Consider the following 20,131-nt stretch of genomic DNA (forward strand, 5'->3'; position numbering starts at 1 on the left):
CTTAAGTAATTCTTGATAAAGGTGAAGGTTGAATAATTTATCCCAAGTGCGAAATATATATAATTGCGAAGAGAAATAATTGCAATAAATTAACTATGCGCTTAATTGATTTTTGGGAATTTATTCCGACGTCATGGAAAATACGATGAGCCAACGGAGGAAGTATTGGTGTAAGCGGCCGACCGGCGACGCCTTGGGCGGCCGCCGAATAATCGAAAATACACAAAAACCGAGAAAATGAAATAAAAAACTTAAATTAGAGTGCATGCATTCTAAATACCTTCGTTACCGAGATTTGATGTGAACTTTATGTATTTTTTGAAAAGGTGGTTCGCACGCACGCTAAAAGTCGGAACGAGGAACTGTTTACGGAAATCCTAAGCTTTTGAGGTGGGCTTTCTAACTAAGTATTTTGTGAGCATTCAAACTAAATTATTTTCAAGAGCTTGTGATTTATTATATCCGGTTTGAGCATCTTTTAAAGTGATGAATTGCTTTCTAAGTGTGATTGCCAAGTATTATTTCATTCCATGACGATGTGATATATGTGTTTAAGGTGTGAAAGTGAAGGTCATATGTTGTGAATTGATTGTGAAAGTGATAGCTTTTGAGTGGTTGTGAATTGCTCAACTTTGTGGATGTGATATGATGATGCTCGACCTTGACAGAAAAATGAGTTATGCTTTAAATATGTTTTTGAGGAAAAATAAAGTTTGCAAAGGGTATGTCATGCCATGTTTTTATTTTGGAGAAATGCCTATCTGTTTGTTTAGCAAGGGAGTTGTCCCTACTAGACCTATTGAAATCGAATTCGGGTCTAACTGGGGAGTGAGTCCCTACTCAGGCTAGTGTACACCAATGGGGATCGTGAGCCGTCTTTTGGGTCGGCCGGTCTAGTGAACGAGTTTGCGGCCACATTCTCGTTCACAGGATGTTGATGAGATTGATGTTGATGTTGATGTTGATGATTGCTTAGTGGGGAGTGAGTCCCTACTATGAGTTTAATCGAATTCGGGTCATAGCAAGGGTGCGTCCCTACTCGGACTAGTGTACACGATGAGGACCGTGAGTCATCGAACGGGTTGGCCGGTTTTCGTGCTCGTGGTAAGTGGCCCCTTACACGGCACCCTAAAGAACAGATATGTCAGTTTCTTAAGTAAATCAAGGAGAAATGATTGTTTTTGAAATGATGAGGAAATGATTTTAGTGTTTCTCGGCCTTTTAAAGTAAAACCCGAGTTTCACTCAACGATGGCTTGACATAACTTAATTGATGAAATGTATTTCGGGCATGAGTTCACTGAGTGCATCAAGTACTCAGTCCCTGCATATGTTTTCCCTATGTGCAGGTTGGGCGTGGACGGAGGACGGAGGATGTTGAGCATTTGGACAAAGACAGTATTCAATAAATGTTCCGGTTGCTATTGTGTCTTCATACATAGTAGTAGCCAACTCTCAAATGCTTCCACTATGCCAAGTTTTAAAATTATGATGTGTTTCTGTATTCTGTTGAACTATGTCATTCACACTATGTTACTTCGTGATTTGAAACTTTGATTTGATAATGGAATTTCGCCTTTTGATCTACATGTCGTACCCCTTGATTGTTTCCCCTTTCTTCCCCGCTTCTTAATTCCCCCATTAGTCGCGACCCACCGTGCTTCCTATCCTTAGGGAGTGCGGTCGTGACAATGTGGGACGGCCCAAAATGGAAAACTGGGTTAAATTATGTGGGACGGAGGGAGTATTATTTTTCTGTAATTCTCAATGCAGGTGAATATTATATTAAATAACAAAAATTAATAGTTCTAATCAATATTTATAGGGTCCATGAATTAATAGTTTTAATTAAAAAAATTTATTGATATTTAAAAATTTAAATTTAAAATTTAATTTTATAAAATTAAATCTAATATTGAAATAAAGAAACAAAGTGAAGAATGGCAAAATGGAAGAAGAATGATAATTTTGAAATAATATCAGATGTAGTACATCACAGAATTAATATCATATTTAAAATGTTAAATGTGTAAAAAGATCAAATTTCCTAAATGCTCAAAAGGGTATTTTTGTATAAAAAAATGGCAAAATGATCAAATTTGAGATAAATGATGTCTGTCGATATTTTTAAAATCCATGGACCATAGACGAGATAAACTCATAATTTATGGACCATTTTTGTAGTTCACTATCAAAAAAAAAACCTCTGTTATTTCGTCCCTGTCTCTCTCTCTCTCCTTGGTTGTCTCTGCATTTGAACAACAGAAAGGGTATTCGGATTTCGGAGAGTAAAAGAAGTCAAAAGATGAGCGTCATTGATTTACTAACTCGTGTGGATGCGATCTGCAAGAAGTACGATAAATACGATGTCACGCAGAAGGATTCCGCCATCTCCGGCGAGGACGCCTTCGCCCGCCTCTATGCCGCCGTAGAGTCTGACATCGAGGAAGCGCTCCAGGTTTGAATAATTTCTACTACTTAATTTTACTCACGTTGACTCAATTTTCGAGATTTTGATTTTGATTTAGATTTATCTTGGCAGAAAGCGGAAACAGCTGCCAATGAGAAGAGTAGGGCATCGGCTGTAGCGATCAACGCCGAGCTTCGAAGGACCAAGGCCAGGTTGCTCGAAGAAGTTCCAAAATTGCAGCGATTAGCTGTTAAGAAGGTTCTGCTCATCGATATTCGCTTTAGGGTTATAGGTTCAATTAATTTGTCATTTTATGTCATCATCTTCATATTCATTGTGCGATTTGGTGAAACGTTGGATTGATTTTTTTCTCTCTCATATTTTATTCCTTATCAAGGATTTCATTGTTAAATTCTTAGTGTAATCATCAGTCGCTGAGATAAAAGGATAGCCTGCATTGTTGATAAAGGTTTTATGACTTGTTCAAGTCGAAACCCATTTTGTTATAGTTGCTTGAATCGGCGGTATGTGAACAAGGAAGCTGGTTCTACATTAGGATGTTGTGGCAGCTTGAGCTGACAAAGAAAATTGTGGAGTAGCTAATAGCAGATAGGGCCGGTAGCAATTTGGTTATTTATTCACTTTACATGTTAATCCATACTTGTGCCTTGTGACACCGGGCCATAAATTCATGACTTAAAGACCGTGATGGTTGGAGTACCTTGTGGCACCGTGCCCTAAATTCATGATTTCAACTACCTTGGGACGGATGTAGTAGTTAAGGCCATCCACAACGCTGTTCCTATACCGTTCCTTAAACCACTATTTGAGGGCCCCACTGTACTTTTTTACTTCATTCCTTAACTAAGGAACGGAACCTGCAACCCTCCGTTCCTTAACCGTTCCTTAAATTACTATTCATTCAATTTCATTTTTTTTATTTCCAACCCAATTCAATTTAAATAAACACACTTTAATAAAAAATAAACACACTTTATTAAAAAACACACAACATTAAAAAAAATTCAACTTAAACTTAAAAAAAAAAACACACAATTAAAATCCTAAAAAAATAAAAAACACAAAATAAAAAACACACAATTAAACGTGGGAAAATAAAAAAACTACTCCGCCGGCGAATCATCCTCCGGAGGCGGTCGAGGTTGAGGGGGAGTCGGAAGGCCAAGTTGTGCTGCCATATACACAATTCCGTTCCACCAGGCCGTGAATTGGGCGTACGAGAAGCGGGAAGTGTCCGCCATTGTGGCGGTCATGTACGCCACCATAAGTGTGTCTGAGCCTCCCCGCGAGCCCGATCCCGAGGCCGACTGGCTTGATTCGCCTCGGCCCTTCCTCGCTCTAGCCGCCTTTGCCGCCTTCGTCCCTTGCGGCCAACGGCGCCCACGGCTGGATCCCCCGTATTCGTTGGGCGTTGGATCCCTCGTACCCCCAAACACCTGCGGTTCACCCTCGCTGGCCTCACCGGTGTCACCAGACGAGTAGTTGCCGCTCGCCGTGTGCTTCGTGCGCTTTGAGGTTGAGCCCGAGCTCGAGCGGACACCGCCGGCCCACCTTTCCTCGTCCTTGACGAGCTGCCAAATATCAACATATTTGAACTGTAGACCGGTGTCCTGGTAGAAGACGCGCAAAGCCGCCCTCAGAATGTCGGCGCCCGAAGCTCCGCTTTGGTAGTTCGCCGCTTCGGCCGAGTAGATGCTGCAAAATTTTTTGACCTGTGCGTCGACTCGGCCAAAGTGAGCACGGAGCATTGTATATTTGCGCTTCCGGGCCCCTTTCTGCTTAGTCTGGTGGTAGACATCACGGACCTTTTCCCAGAAGCACTTGGCGGCTTGTTGGTTCCCGACGATGGGATCGTACGAGACGGTGAGCCAGGCGGTGTACACCGCCTTAGTTTCTTCGTTGTTGTACGGATGCCGGCCCAGATCCTCCAGTTCCTCCTCCTCCTCCTCCTCCTCCTCTGGTGCCTCAGACGCAGCCTTAGAGCTTCCACCGCCTCGGCTTCCTCCCTGGGTGGGTTCAACGGGGATATCCTCCCGAATCTGGGACAAACCCTGAGAAAGCCGCGAGCCGGGTGGTCGAGCGTAGGCATCCACATCGAAAGTGGGTGGTTGGTACCCACCCGGCGTCGCTGACCCCTGGGTGCCCGGCGTCGACGACCCGGAACCACCAAGTGTGTTGTACATGGTCTCCCAATCGCCGAACGCGTTGAGATCCCACCCACCGGAGCCGCCACCGCCGTAATTCCCGTCGCCGAACATTTTGTGAAGGAGATTGAAATAGAAAATTGGAGAGGAATTGATGTTGGTTTAGGAAGAGTAGATGTGTAGTTGTGTGTAAAATGTAATAAATTAAGTGTATTTATAGAATAAGAAAATAAAAATAAAAATAAAAATAATTAAAAAAAAGTTAAAAAAACGGTAATATGACCGTTAAAAATTTTTTTTTAAAAATATATTTTTTTTAAAAAAATAATTATTGCGTCATCGCTGACGTGTCCCACTCGCTGGCCGGCGAGTGGGAAGCACGCACGAAGCGGGGAGCGCCACGTCGCCCCAGCGCGTGGCGGCACAAGCCGTGCCACGTTTCGTGCCGTCGGCACGCGGAACGGAATGGGAACGGAATGATGCGCCGCAACGCGTTCCGCGGCGAAACCGTTCCGGCGGAACGGCACGCGGAACGCCGGCGGCACGCGTTGCGGGTGCCCTAATAGCAGAAAGGGCAAGTAGCAATCTCGTTATGTATTGACTTTACATGTTAATCCCTACTTGTGTCTTGTGCAGTGTTGTTAAAAACGTGACCCGAGCGCGCTCGGGGCGTGGGGCGCTCAGGTCGAGACCGGCTTCGCCCCGACATGGGTGAGTCGAGCGAGATTCATGGGGCGCAGTTGGGGCGGCGGGGGCGGTGGGGGCGACTGGGGCGAGCCGAAGAGGTTTTTCTGTTGTGTTAACAAAATTTTTTGGGTTTTGAAAATGGAGATGTGCTTTAATGGGTAGAGAATCGAGGCATTCATTAATTTAATCCACCTTTTCTTCTATTCTAGATTAATTAATTGTTTTCTCAGCCTCATCATCTCTGCGACCCACTTTTTGATATTTCCCTAGATTAATTAATTAGTTTTTATACCACTAGGTTAGTCTAATTAAGTTATTAATTCTTATTCACCCACTCAAGTTAGAGTCTGTATCGATTCCAATGCATTAGTTAGTGCAGTTATTTTATTACTCAATAATTCTTTTTTTACCCACTCTACAAGTTAGAAAAGTAAAAATTTTAGTTTTTTTTAATTAAAATATTCATTATATTGATTAAATACCTTTAAATATTACTACATAAATGATAAATAATCTAGAAAATGGTACTTTCACACCAAGAAGTCTTTTTTCACACAATGTATTTCATTAACCTGTATTAAAAGTATAGATATAGCTTAATTAGGCTAATAGTACGCCTTGATTCGTGGGTCCATATTCAGAAGTGATATGGAGTAATGATGTATGTAGATTTATTTGATGTTGATAAACATTCAAGCAACAAACTTATAAAAGAGACACAAATATAATCATCATTCGGCTATTCTGGCGCCCCGATTCGTGGGTCTCTCGCCCCGTCGCCCCATCGCCCCGCGACCCGGGGTCCCCCCTCATCGCCCCGGGGCACCCCGCGACCCTAACAACACTGGTCTTGTGGCACCGTGCCCTATATTCATGATTTCAAGACTGTGATGGTTCGAGTGCCTTGTGGCACTGTGCCCTAAATTCATGATTTTAACTACCTTGGGACGGAGAGAGTAGTGAATAGCAGATACGGACTGTAGCAATTTAGTTGTTTATTCACTTTACATGTTAATCCCTACTTGTGCCTTGTGGCACCGTGCCCTAAGTTCATGATTTCAAGACCATGATGGTTGGAATCCCAGAAGTCTAGAACTGACGAACTGGCTGATGTCCAATTTAAAATGCCAAATGGGTGTTGCCATCGAGTCAATTGCTTACTTTTGCCATTTTATTGTATTTGGAAACACTCTTTCGTGACTTTTCTTTGAGGTATCAACTTCCAAGAGAAGGTGGGTACTGAACTTTGGTGTGTGGTATTTTGGCCTGATCTAAATTTTTTGAATGAGAGAGGTCACCCTAGGGTTCCGTTTTAGTTGTGAGCTATCATATATGGGAGGTTTTAATATAAGTAAGCTGGCGTTAATTCAAACTACTGATTTAAATCGACTGTTTTTGGGAAATTTGAACTGAAACCTTATACTCCATTTATTATTGTTTCATTTTGCAAAACTGATGCAACCTGGTCTTACACACTCTCTGGGCTGGAGATACCATTTTACAGTCATGTTGGAACTACTTGGTCTCCTTAAAATGTTGTAGTTTATGACCCATTGACACTTCAGCCTGTGTTTTGTTCTTGATGATAAATAATTTCATCATTCATGTCACATTTTAAAGTTTGTGAAATAATTAATGATGTTGGTGTTCATTTCAGGTTAAAGGACTTTCAACAGAAGAACTAACTGCCCGTAACGATCTGATCCATGTCTTGCCTGATAGGATCCAAGCCATACCGGATGGGTCTGCAGCACCACCCAAATCATCCGGGGGTTGGGGAACATCAGCTTCAGCTCCTCGTACAGAAATAAAATTTGATTCAGGTTTCTTTTCCTGTTAAGTATCCATTGTATTCAACTCGTGTTTCTGTGTGCAATCTCTTCTGCTTCTGGTGGAGCTCATTGGGGTTTTATTGACTATCTGTTGATGCTGAGTTTTAGATGGGAAGTTCGACAATGAATACTTTCAGAATACAGAAGAATCAAGTCAATTCAGGCAAGAGTATGAGATGCGGAAAATGAATCAGGCAAGTGCCTTTCTGAAAATGCATAGTGTAGTGTTATTTTGGAGGAAGCTGTCAACAATTTTTTGGATTACTATTATCAACAATAGTATCATCTAAATCATAATGCAGGACCAAGGTTTGGATGTCATAGCAGAAGGTTTAGGTACACTGAAAAACATGGCCCAAGATATGAATGAGGTTACCTTTCTTCTTCCATTGCTGTTCTCTTTACTTGTTGATATCTGATACTTTTAGTTTTGGTTGTTTGCCAATCGCCTATTCTACCATAATCTCAAATTCCATACAATTTGTTGCAGGAATTGGATAGGCAGGTTCCTCTAATGGATGAGATTGACACAAAGGTTAGACATTCAATGCAAACATATGACTGGTGTGAAGATTTGAGTAATTTTATTCTTTGTGGCACATGTTTTCCTTTGCCTATCAGCATCTCCTGTTCCCTCCATATTTGTAGATATTACACTGTGTGTTCAAATGCTTTATAGACATTACTCCTCTCTATGGCTTACTAATAAAATAAAGTGTTCAATCAAGAATCAAGATTACTACATGGCCCATGAAAAAGCATATAAATTTTACTAAATGAAAACATGTATGGTTTACTGAGAATTCCTAAGCTCTCAGTGCAATTGCACCTTTGTTTGGTGATTCAGTGTGTACTTAAAGCTTAGATAGTACTTTCACTTGCAAGTTTAGCACTATTTTCTATTGACTTTGTTAAAGAGAATTGTAGGTTCTGTGTTTGACTTAATTTGACTTTGAGTGTGAGAATTCATAGCTTTTCAATTGATTGCTTACAGGTGGACAAGGCAACATCTGATCTGAAAAATACCAATGTCAGATTGAAGCACACTGTGAATCAGGTGATTTTACTTTCAAGTTCTTTAATATGTGCATGTTCTTTTTGAGTAAATCTTAGAAGATATTGGTCATTGAACAATCACGAGCTGTTTAAATCAACGTGAGTTGATGTTTTCCCCATCATCGTATGTATGGATTAAGAAGCATCCTGTTGTCTGACTATGTAGCATGGGGTTGACTTTGCAATTTCTACTCTTGTTGATGTGCTTTTGGTCTTGTTGCAGCTAAGGTCTAGTCGAAACTTCTGCATCGACATCATTTTTCTGTGTATAATCCTTGGAATAGCAGCCTATCTGTACAAGTAAGTTTTTATAGCCATTCATTTAAGATGATAATTTTCTTGCTTTAAGTAGATAATAAGACGTGCTTGCTTGCAGTGTCTTGAAGAAATGAAGGTTCTGCTGCTGCTATGTGTGCTTGCTTTCATGAAGGTGCTGATGTTGGTTTGAATCATTTGTCTGCTACTTTTGTGGTCTGCAGCAGTTTCATGAGCATGGTAAAATCTGACATAGATGGTGGTGTGTTTAAGGTGGGAAGATGAGTTTGACAGATCTTCAGGCAACTAAAACATAAGACAACTAAGGCTGGTGAGTTTTGTGTGAATTTATTATTGATTCATGTTTGTGATCTTTACTTTAAGCATGCATATCTATTGTTCTTGCAATTCATATGCAAAATATACTTGCAAATCAAATCACTCTTAATGTAAACATACAATAACACATGAAAATCACAACAATCCAGAATACAAGAAGCACGTTCTAATATAGACAGTTGAGCGTGCCCGTTTTAAGGTTTTAAGGTTATCTGCAACTTTGGTGGTTTGATAAACACACCGAACCTTCCATCCTTGTTGAGGATGGAAATCACACTAGGCAGGGCTAGCTGCTGCGGGGGACTGAGGGTGCAGCAAACTGGGAGCTGGATGAGTAGCTGAATCATCTTGTTGCTTTGAATAATTGAAGCTTTAATTTATAGTGATGAAGTGAGTTGGAAGAAGAGAAGCAGTGACTTGAACAGCAGCTCAAGGATGAAAGAAGATGAGTGTTGACAATCTAACAACCAAGGCTGCTGAGTTTCTCCATTTCTATTGGGGACTCACTATGCACCTAATATTTTTCTTCTATTTTAGTAGCTTTTTTTAAAGGGTAAATGGGAAAAATACGGTTGAATTCGGGTCAATCCTGCAACTTGAAAAAATGACCAAGTATATCATAACTTTGACATCATCTTTAATTGACTCATAGTCTACGATTTGAGGTGCTTTTGGCAAACGAAAATATCATGCGAACAAAATATTCGACTAACATCATTTAATACATTTAGTTAATTATGTATTTAATTTTTTCATATGTATGCATTACGTTGATAAATTCTGATTAAATTTTTTGCTATGGGACGATTGACAAAAATATCAGAGTTATGATATAATTTGCCATTTTTAAAAGCAGCAAGATAGACTAGAATTTGATCAAACTTTATTTTCATTTGTCCCCTTTTTTTATCATATAATCCTTCAACTACCAATTTTATTATTATCAACATAATCTATTAACAAATTGGAATTGGAGAAGAAGCATGGGATGGGATGATACGTGATTAACATTGGGAGTGTCTGGAGAAGACAAATATTGGAATTTCATGATTAGAAGACGGAAGCAATTAGCTGTGATAAAGATTCTCGAATATCCACTTTCATTTCCCAGTCTTGTCAAATTATCATTGCATAGTCATTGAAATAATTGGATAACTATCATTCCAATAGGTATAACTTTTTGAGTTCTCTTGATTAATTGCTATTTGCTTACTATCATTGATAGATTAGCTAATTATCATCAAAGGCAATTGCGTAATGTGATCATTGTAATTTAATTGCATTATTGATGGATTAGATAAATAAATGGATTATCAAGGATAACTCTAGGGATGTCAATCGGGCCGGCCCATCGGGTTTCGGGCCAACCCGCTCGGGTTGCGGGTCAATCGGGTGCGGGCTAATCGGGTTGTGATTTCTTTCGGGTTATAAAAGTTCAACCCTAACCCTAAAAGCTCGGGTTTCGGGCTAGCCCAACGGGTTAATCGGGTTTTTTTTTTTTTTAAAAAAATTAACTTCATATATTTATTTCATATATATGAAGGAGGAAATTACAAATCAAATCAACTCCTATAACAAGGAGGAAAGACAAATTACGCCACCCAGGGTTCGAACTCGAGACCTCCAGGATAGACGCGGTATCCAGCACCCTTTACCGCTAGGCCAAGGGGCTTGGATGAACGGGTAATCGGGTTGCCACCGATAAAATTAACATGCGATCAATCCAATAAATAATGATGAAAAATAGTTATATTTATTAAATGTAAAATATTTAATTATGAGATATTTGAGATAAACATGATGAAATACTAATATTTGAGATATTTTGTGAAATTTTAATGCATGTTTTAGTAATTTAAATATTCTTTTAGTGAATTTGAAGTTTTAAATTTATTTATCAATTTTTATATTAATAAAAAATTCAATATATAATATTTATATTTAATATAAAATTGAAAGTTATTTTTTTAGTTATATATATATTATAAATTAATCAATGAAGTGTCGAATTATAAGTAAAAATATTGAATGATAGAAATTTTATCGGGTTTTCGGGCCAGCCCATCGGGTTTTCGGGTCTGGCCCTAACGGGTTGCGGGTTAATCGGGTACGGGCTAATCGGGTTTTGATTTTATCGGGCTAGAAATTTCCGGCCCTAACCTTATAAATTTGGCGGGCTAATCGGGCCAGCCCACGGGTTGCGGGCTACACTGACATCCCTAGATAACTCTTTGATAATAAATTACGAGTTCTATGGCTTGTTAGATTAGCTAATTATCATCAAGGCAGTTGCGTAATGTGATCATTCTAATTTAATTGCCTTCGTGTATATTGCAGTTGCACAAGCCGAATTGCTATTTGCTTACTATCATTGATAGATTAGCTAATTATCATCAAAGGCAATTGCGTAATGTGATCATTGTAATTTAATTGCATTATTGATGGATTAGATAAATAAATGGATTATCAAGGATAACTCTTTGATAATAAATTACGAGTTCTATGGCTTGTTAGATTAGCTAATTATCATCAAGGCAGTTGCGTAATGTGATCATTCTAATTTAATTGCCTTCGTGTATATTGCAGTTGCACTATGGCTTGTTAGATTTGGAACTACTCTCGGAAATAGTGAAAATATTTACAAGTTTGTTGATATATCATATATGTTATTCAATGAAATCTTTGTATTTGTAATTACATATATTCTACTATAGAATATATCGATTTGATTTGAATACTGACCATATGTAGTGAGATATTTGTAGTTTTATTGGTATTTCTATTTAGTAGTAGTACTATTTTTATCGTCCCTTTTGTATATTATTGTTAATGATAAAACCATCATTTACAGATTCAATATACAAGACTTTTTTCGATAACAAATCACACGAAATGCAATCATGCATCACAATTAGGGGTGCTTAAACGGTTCTCCGGTTCTCGGTTAACCGGAATTGAAACCAGAACCGGCTAGTTAATTAAGGAACCGGTTCCGGAAAAACCGGTTCCAACTTTTTAAATAAAATCTGTCCCGGTTCGGAATCGGAACCGATCGGTTCCCAACCGGGAATCGGATTATAATTCAATTTTATTTTTTTATAATTTAATATACTAATAAATCTAATTTAATTAAATTAATTTTAAATTAAAGTAAAATAATTTGAATCATTGAGTGATTTTTAGATTTAAATAGTGTTAGATTTGTGAGCTTTGTTTTCTGAAGTATTTAAAATTTTTAAACCGTGATACTTTCAATCTACAATTATTTCTCCAATCCATTTTGTTATGAACTAACAACAATGAGTAGGACGTCATAAGTTTATTTTTAATTTCCAAAAGAACATATACAAATACAAAATCATTTCATATGATAAAAATTTAACAAATTTATGTAACAATTTATTTAACATACGATTTTAACCTGTTTGTGAACCAAAAAAGCCATAACAAGATCAATTAGTATTGGAAATCCATTGAATATTTGTTTAGCCAAAAAAAGGGAAAATGAAATTCAATTTTAAAATAAAATTGCTAAAGTTTAGGACTTCTATTTTTTTATAAAAAAATTACTAACATAAATTAGTCCGACCTACTACACTTGACATCACTCTTATCCATATATGAATATTATTGTATTGTTGGTTTGTATTTTTTGCATATTTATTTGAATTTTAAGGTATTATTTGTTATATTTGTAGATGTTGGATTATTGTTTTTTTAGTATTGAACTATTTAAAATTATAAATAAATTTGGATTAAAATTACCCATCGGTTCCGATTCGGACCGAAATCGACCGGTTCTTAATCGGCCGGTTCCGGTTCTAAGATTTATGAAAATTTAAAACCGATTAACCGGTCAATCGATCCGGTTAGAACCAAAACCGGCCGAATAAGCAGGCCTAATCACAATTCTCTTATGAATTCTATCAAACTAAATAATTCCATGAACCCCTTCACCTATTCAATAATCATAATCACACAGATGAATTTTTAAAATAAAACTTAATGGTTATGAAGCGTGTTTATAAGATCACTCAAGACAATATGAGATATTGAAAACTGAGCGGTATTAAGAATTGAGTTTATTAAATTCAATTTACAAATTTTGGATATATTTGGACCATCATTTACAAAAAAAAACACAACCACAATTTACCACCACCTAAAAGTACAATAAATGAGAAGATGATAGAGCTTCCGGCTGCCCCTCCAGCCGCAACTCTGCAATCAACCACCACGAATCAAGCGCAGCGCCAATCGAACGATCACCCTAAAAGGACACACATACAAAGATTATCGTAACAAGTAGGATTTGAATCTTACAAATAGGAAGAGTACTCCTATATATATAGGTTTATTCATTGAGAAATAAGATAAATCTACATTCTCATTCCTCATTAATTTTAAAAAATCCTAGCACCTCAGTTAGGATTTCACCGCGTTCGTTTGCATATTTGTTCGAGTTCTCTAATACTGGAAGATAGACGAATAAAAGCCTATTAATTGGTGCTTTCATTGAGAGAAACTCTTTACGCATAATGTCTTTCCCACCTCAATGAAAGAATCATTGATAGGCTTTTGGATTGCCCATCGATGTAAAGAGAGCAGAGCGAAGGTGTGTGTGAATGATAAAAATATTTGATTTTTTAATTCTGATCAAATATTTCACACATTTATAATGTGTGAGAATACAAAAAGAAAGCCTATGAAATAAAACAAATCAACTCAAATTTTAATAACTATGGAAAATAAATCAAATCTTAACAACTACATAAATAAATTATAATACATAGCTTAAAAATAATATGGAGATTATTAACAAAATAAATACAAATGTCTATCAGACATTACGCTAAAATTGTTTTATAAATCATAAGATTGATTCTGGATTATAATTATAATAAAGTAATACCACCTATGTCACTAAGAGCGTCCACTAAGGGGGCCACGGCCGAGAGTCGCGGCTACCCTCTTTTTTGAATTTTTTTTATTTTCTTAATTCTATAAATCTACCTATTTTTTCCCATTTTTTTTACCCCATTCCAATCTCCACTCTTTTCAATTTATCTCAATTCTACTTTGAAAAAATGAGTTCCGACGATGAGTTTCAACAATTGGTCGATAGGGAGTTCGATGAACTGGTTGAAGAGGTGCAACGTGAAGCTGAAGAGGAGGAGGCGGCGGCGGTCCTTCGGCCGTTCCATCATCGCCGGACAATCTGCCGTGACCATGTCGGGGCCGACCAGCGGTTGATGGAAGACTACTTTGGCGATAAACCCCCGTTATCCGCCAGAGATTTTCCGTCACCGATTTTGAATGTCACAACGGCTCTTCATCCATATAGCGAAGATGCTAGCGGTCGACCCAGATTATCGACATATCAGAAGTGTACCGCTGCAATTAGGCAGCTTGCCTATGCTGGCCCCGCTGACATGTTCGACGAATTGTACAGATGGGTGAAACAACTTCCCTAAGGACGCTGAGACAGTTTTGTAATGGCATCCAGGATATCTTCGACCGGGAGTATCTACGGAAGCCAAATGCCGATGAATGCCAGAGATTGATCGATATGCACGGGACAGTGCACCATTTCCCGGGGATGTTGGGCAGTATCGATTGCATGCACTCGGAGTGGAGGAACTGCCCGGTGGCTTGGAAGGGGCAGTTCACATCTGGATTCAAAGGGAGACACCCCACGATGACACTGGAAGCCGTTGCTGACTACCATTTACGAATTTGGCATGCGTATTTTGGTGTCGCAGGGTCGAACAACGACATTAACGTTCTACAGTCGTCTCATCTCTTCAATGACGAGTGGTGGGGTGAGGGTCCGACGCTAAGATTCGTGGCCAACGACACGCAGTCCAACAAGGCATACTATTTGGCCGATTGGATATACCCTCTTTGGCCCATGTTTGTCACGACGACCCGACAATCGGTTGGGCCGAAGCAATCCTATTTCGCGGCAAAACAAGAGGGTGCTAGGAAGGATGTTGAGCGAGCTTTTGGTGTCTTCCAATCGCGATGGGCCATTCTATAGTGCCCGGTACGAGTTTGGCACGAAAATGATGTCGCCTCCATCATGTATGCATATATCATATTGCACAATATGATAATAAATGACGAAGGATTTGTTGCAGAGCGCTGGGCACCGGAATAGGGTGCTAGTACGAGTCACGGTATTGCCACCGCCCCACTGCAGATGGGTGTACCGCGTAGTGATGTATACTTGATCCAACGGTTCACCGATATGCGGAGGGAAACATCACATACGACACTGCAGGCTGATTTGGTTGAAGAGGTCTGGAATCGTAGGGGAGGGAGCAGAGCGTGATATGCGTTCGCGGTGTAGTTTGTGTGATGTCGATAATTTTTGTTGTATAATTTTACCCCTTTCTATAATACAACGAAGATTTGGTTTTGATTTTTGTTTTTATTAAATTGTGCATTTTTTTAATAATTATTATAGCCCGATAATTTTTATTGTAGTTAAATTAAAATACCTCAAAAATGAAAAAAATAATATTTGGTGGCTTGGGCTTATCCACTATAGTGTGAACAAGTATTTTTGGTGGCCCGTCCAAGTTTTGTGGACACCCTAAAAATATGGACTTTGGGGTGCACGAATTTTAATGTAAAAATGGTAAAATAGAAGAGATAAAAAGAAAAAGTGATCGGATATTATCAGTGAGAGAGAAAAACATACCAAAATTGGAAGTGGATAATTTTATGGGAAACGAAAATGGAAAAAGAAGAATATATTTATACTACTCCCTCCGTCCCAAGATAAGTGAGCCAAAACTTTTCTGCACGGGATTTAAGAAAATGAGGTTTTGTTAGTAAAGTGGAAAGTGAATAAAGTAAGAGAGTTAAAAAAGTAGAGAGAAAAAGTTAGAGAGAGAATGCCAAAAAAGGAAATTGCCCACTTATCTTGGGACGTCCCAAAAAGGAATGTGACTCACTTATCTTGGGACGGATGGAGTATATACTAACAAGCCACATAGAGGTGTGACTGTTGACTGTTGTGTTGCGTTTCGATTCAATCCAAAAGCTGCGCATTTCCAGTTCTAAAAATGGAGCGGGAACCAAACCATATAGGAGTATGTAATAATGTAAGGACTAAAACATATATAGTACTACCAAATAGTAGATGTTACACCATGGAAACAACGTAATATGACCATTGATAAGTCATATTCTAGGCTTTGGTTACTGGTCAATATGATGTGCATAATTGAATTATATCTGCAAAACAGTTGCTTAAGTGTGCAGGTTGAGTGTTCTAGCCAGTAGGCAAAGCTTCGGATATTTCAGGCGAAAAGGGCGCCAGGAGGGTGCAATACTGGCCAGGATGCATGCAAATAAAGGTTCGAGATGGAGAAGAAGGATAGCTGGGGCTGGTCAACCGCAATTAAGGGCAGAGAAGTCATTTCGCAATGAGGTTTTACCCTAAAATCAAGGGCAAACCTCCCTATAAAAGGAAGCCACTTGGAGAGATAAAACATGGATCTAGACACCATCATCACTCTTAGGTAGAAATCTCTCGGTAGTTCAGTTCTTCAGCCCAGTCCAGATTCTCATTCCTCACCACAGCCATGATTACCTGAGTTCCAGAAGTTCGCCGGAGTTCCAATTGTTCTCATTTCAGCCAGTGTGATCGTAGTTTAGCTGTTTCATCGCCTGGAGTGGCAAACAATCTTTAATCGCTTTCGTAGTTTATTTTCAGTTGTTTTTCTTACATTGGATCTGTGAAATTTTCTCTATTTTCTGACTTGAAGTATTTTGGTTGTGATCCAAACGTTTAATTGCTATGAATTTGCTTTTGATGTTTTCTTGCGTTTGATTTCCTTTCCTCCTGCCTAGATAACTTAGATTCAGCTGCATTAGTAATTTTCAAGTGTTACAAGCATGTTTTCATTCCCGATTGGTAGATCTGAGTTTATAAGTCTAGATAACTTTTAGATTTTGGTTCTGAAATGGTTAAGTGTGGAAATCTAGTTTACGTGAGTTTCGCCACCTTGCATGTCAACCAGTAAGCATGATTTACAGTTTCACTAGTGTAATTTTTGGATTTGATGTTTAAATCGGTGGATCTGAGTTGTGATTTGTTGAATCTGAAGTTGTTCATAGAGTCTGGATTGTTGTTTGATTTATTGTGTGTGATACTTTGGCGTATATATTGTGGAGAATTTTTCTCTTTCTTTTTATTTCAGTTTATGAGAAGCAGTTCGGCTCCTGACCAGTGGAGACCGAGATACTTCGGCGAGGATCTATACTCGTAACCACTCGATCCGGCCTGTCGACGGCTTTGTCTGACTTAGGTTCGAGTAGTGACGAGGAGCAATACACCATAGAAGGGTCAATGCCAGAAGAGATACCACTGATGGAAGGCAACCCAAGGGAGATGGCTGCCAACGTAGATGATGATCCAGAGATCGGAACGCTGAACGCGCATACTGAGGGAGAAGACTGCCTGTGATGTGAAGCCCCATGTTATCGCAATTCTGCCTACGTACTGCGGGAAGAGCTATGAAGGCCCTTACGAGTTCCTTCATGAGTTTTGTAAGATTTGTAGGGCGCAGAGGAGGCCAGCAGGGGCAACCGATGATGACTACAGATTGAAGGATTTGCCGTTCGTTTTGAAAGGGGAGGCAAACACCTGGTTCATGCGACTGCCTCCTAATTCCATCGAGAGTTGGGCTGACTTCAAGTCAGCTTTCCTAGGAGAATTTTTCCCGTCATCGAAGACGAGCGCGCTGAAGAGAGAGATCACTAGTGTGAAGCAAGGGTACGATGAGCCCTTGAGTGATTAATGGGCGAAGTATATGAGCCTCTTGGATGCGTGTCCCAACCATCGCATGGCGGATATAGAGGTACATCATACCTTTTATGAGGGAATGAACAAGGCAACAAAGGACCTAGCAAACTCCTCGTCAGGAGGAAGCTTCACGCAGTTAAGGGTCAGTGAAGCTAAGAGGGTCTTAGGGAAACTTTTGAGCGCGAAGAAGGAGTACGACAATTCAAAAGATGGTTACATCAGAGAAAGGATTGCCAGAGCCTTGTCTACTGACCAGGAGCAGAAGATAGAGCAGAAGATGGATTTGAAGATGGACGAATTGAAAAAGACACTCCTGAGCGCAATCGAGAAGAATGCACCACCGACTTCCCCAGCTGGGAACTACAAGGGTGCAGAATAGGGAAACCAAGGACCGAGCTATGATCAGCCTAATGACTTCGTGAATATGGAGCAAGTCAACACTGCTGGGTATTACAATTCTAGTGGGTATTGGATCCAGGGGAGACAACGGGATGCACCATTGAGTGACCATCCGAACTTTCGATGGGGAGATGGGGGCCAAAATCAAAACCAAGGTCCAAGTCAGAACCTATACCACTCTCACCCAAACCAGAATTTTAACCGGAGCCCCGAAAATCCAAACAACCAGTTCAACTGGTCAGGAAGGAACCAACAATCCCATAGTCAACAACCTCAAAACCAACACCCACAAAACCAGAACCAAAACCCTGTTTATGTACAACCCCACCACCAGAGAAACTTTCAAAATTACCAGAATCAGCCTAACCAGGGTCCGCAACATCAGCAAAACCAAAACCAGTTCCAAAACCAGAACCAGAACCAATATCACCATGACCAGTACAACTCTCCTGGCCAGTATAACCAATACCCACCTAACCAGAACCAACAAAACTTCCAAAATTTCCAGCCCAACCAAAGTTCCCAGTATAACCAGCACCAAGGCCCAAATCAGTCACAATATCCCAACAGGACAAGACGATCCATGGAGGACATGATGGGAGAATTGCTCGCGTCGCAGCAAGGTATCAAGGGCGAGTTGCAATCCCACAACGAAGTAGTACATGGGATGCAAAATGCCCAGAAGGAACATAAAGCGAACATGGATATGATGAACAGGCAGTTGGCCCACCTGGCCAGTTCGGTGGGTGATTTGAGAGGAAATTCAGGGAAACTCCCTTCTACAGTCCATATACCCGAAAAAGAGAATGTTAGTAAGGTGACACTGAGGTCCGGCACCACCTATGAAGGACCCCAACCGAAAAAAGCCAATGGAGAACCAAGTGGGATGAAAAAAATGGGCGATACCATTTCGTTGGAAGAGCTAAAGAAACCCATGCCTCGGATGCAGGATCCGTTTTTCTTGGATGAAGAACCGTCGAGGAACAGTGAAACCGGAGGCATGCAGCCCAAGGTGGACTCATCTAAGGAGAAGGAACTGACGAAGGAAACTCCAGCCCAGAATGCGCCCGAGAAAGACTCCGGGAAGGCTGTTAAGGGACCGACGGAAGGAACTAAAGGGGAGAGGCCATTCCCTTTCCGTTTTGTTACCAAGAGAAAGAAAGAAAACCCAGTGGACTACATGTCAATTTTTGGGAAGCTGGATGTCACCATACCATTCCTCCAAGCCGTGAAGTTACCCCCGCTTGGGAAGTTCATCAAAAAGTTCATAGCTGGGAATGCCCAGGAGAATGGAAAAATCATGGTGGAAGGGATAGCGTCAGCAATAGTGCAGGAGAAGCTACCGCCCAAGAGGGCCGATCCAGGTATGTTCACTCTACCTATAATTATAGGAGATGTAAAGGTTGAGCATGCAATGTGTGATCTGGGAGCGTCTATAAATGTCATGCCATTGTCAATTGAAATAACCGGTTGAAAGGAGTGAAGTTGACAAGTACTAGGGTGTTGATCCAACTGGCTGATAGGTCATGCACAAGTCCTGAGGGTGTTTTAGAGAATGTGTTGGTTAGAGTGCATGTTTTTACCTATCCCGCTGAGGGGAGACCATTTCTTAGAACAGCCAAAACAATAGTAGACATGGCTGAGGGGACAATTTGCATTGATTTCCATGGGGAGAAATTTACTTTTGATATCAATGAGGCCATGAAGAAGCCTATCGACTCTGAAAAACTTATGCTATGTTGATGTGATTGACCCCGTAGTCCAAGATTTTCTTGAGACCGAATTATTGCAGGAGAAACTCCAAGCTTTAGATGTGTATGAGCAGGCTGACGTAGAAGCTGCTGCATGGTGTGATCTGATCAGTAGCCAAGGGTTGACTGATGAAGAAATAGAAAGAGCGATCAAGGAATTTTGCCAGAAATCGGAGTTTATAGGAGCCGCAGGGGCTCAGCTACCGGTCTGTATAGAGGAATCCTTAGGGGGAGAATTAGAAAAGCAGGTGAAACTGAAAGAAACCCTTTACCCGAAGACACACTTCCACCCCAAGTTGAGCTGAAGAAACTGCCATCGAATCTGAAGTATGCCTTCCTCGGAAAGGAGAACTCATATCCAGTGATCATCAGCAGCAGCCTTACAAAGGAACAAGAGGTTAGGCTACTGACTGTGCTGAG

General features: G+C 40.0%; 2 protein-coding genes across 8 annotated transcripts; both read left to right on the forward strand.

Annotated features, from left to right (window-relative positions):
- The first annotated feature begins 2,193 nt into the window (after window positions 1-2,193).
- LOC121757141 (syntaxin-71-like) lies at window positions 2,194-11,561 on the forward strand. 7 transcript variants are annotated; one of them, XR_006041173.1, is made up of 11 exons: window positions 2,194-2,457; window positions 2,542-2,667; window positions 6,919-7,084; window positions 7,202-7,287; window positions 7,396-7,464; window positions 7,584-7,628; window positions 8,088-8,150; window positions 8,373-8,449; window positions 8,526-8,579; window positions 8,678-8,735; window positions 11,330-11,561. XR_006041173.1 is itself a non-coding variant. In XM_042152641.1 (10 exons), the coding sequence occupies exons 1-9, from the start codon at window positions 2,305-2,307 to the stop codon at window positions 8,539-8,541; spliced, it is 801 nt and encodes a 266-aa protein (XP_042008575.1). In that variant the 5' UTR covers window positions 2,194-2,304; the 3' UTR covers window positions 8,542-8,579; window positions 8,678-9,384. The 7 variants fall into 7 exon arrangements, 2 of the variants coding, with proteins under 2 accessions (XP_042008575.1, XP_042008573.1); XR_006041174.1 differs by lacking the exon at window positions 11,330-11,561 and adding an exon at window positions 9,024-9,384; XR_006041172.1 differs by having other exon boundaries at window positions 8,526-8,735.
- A 2,634-nt stretch (window positions 11,562-14,195) lies between these two features.
- Window positions 14,196-14,783, forward strand: LOC121757583. The gene is made up of 2 exons (XM_042153108.1): window positions 14,196-14,352; window positions 14,506-14,783. Exons 1-2 carry the CDS (start codon window positions 14,196-14,198, stop codon window positions 14,781-14,783), a joined length of 435 nt encoding a protein of 144 aa, XP_042009042.1.
- The last annotated feature ends 5,348 nt before the right edge of the window (window positions 14,784-20,131 follow it).

Source organism: Salvia splendens, chromosome 12, assembly GCF_004379255.2.
Source record: "Salvia splendens isolate huo1 chromosome 12, SspV2, whole genome shotgun sequence".
In the NCBI taxonomy this organism is placed as follows: domain Eukaryota; kingdom Viridiplantae; phylum Streptophyta; class Magnoliopsida; order Lamiales; family Lamiaceae; genus Salvia; species Salvia splendens.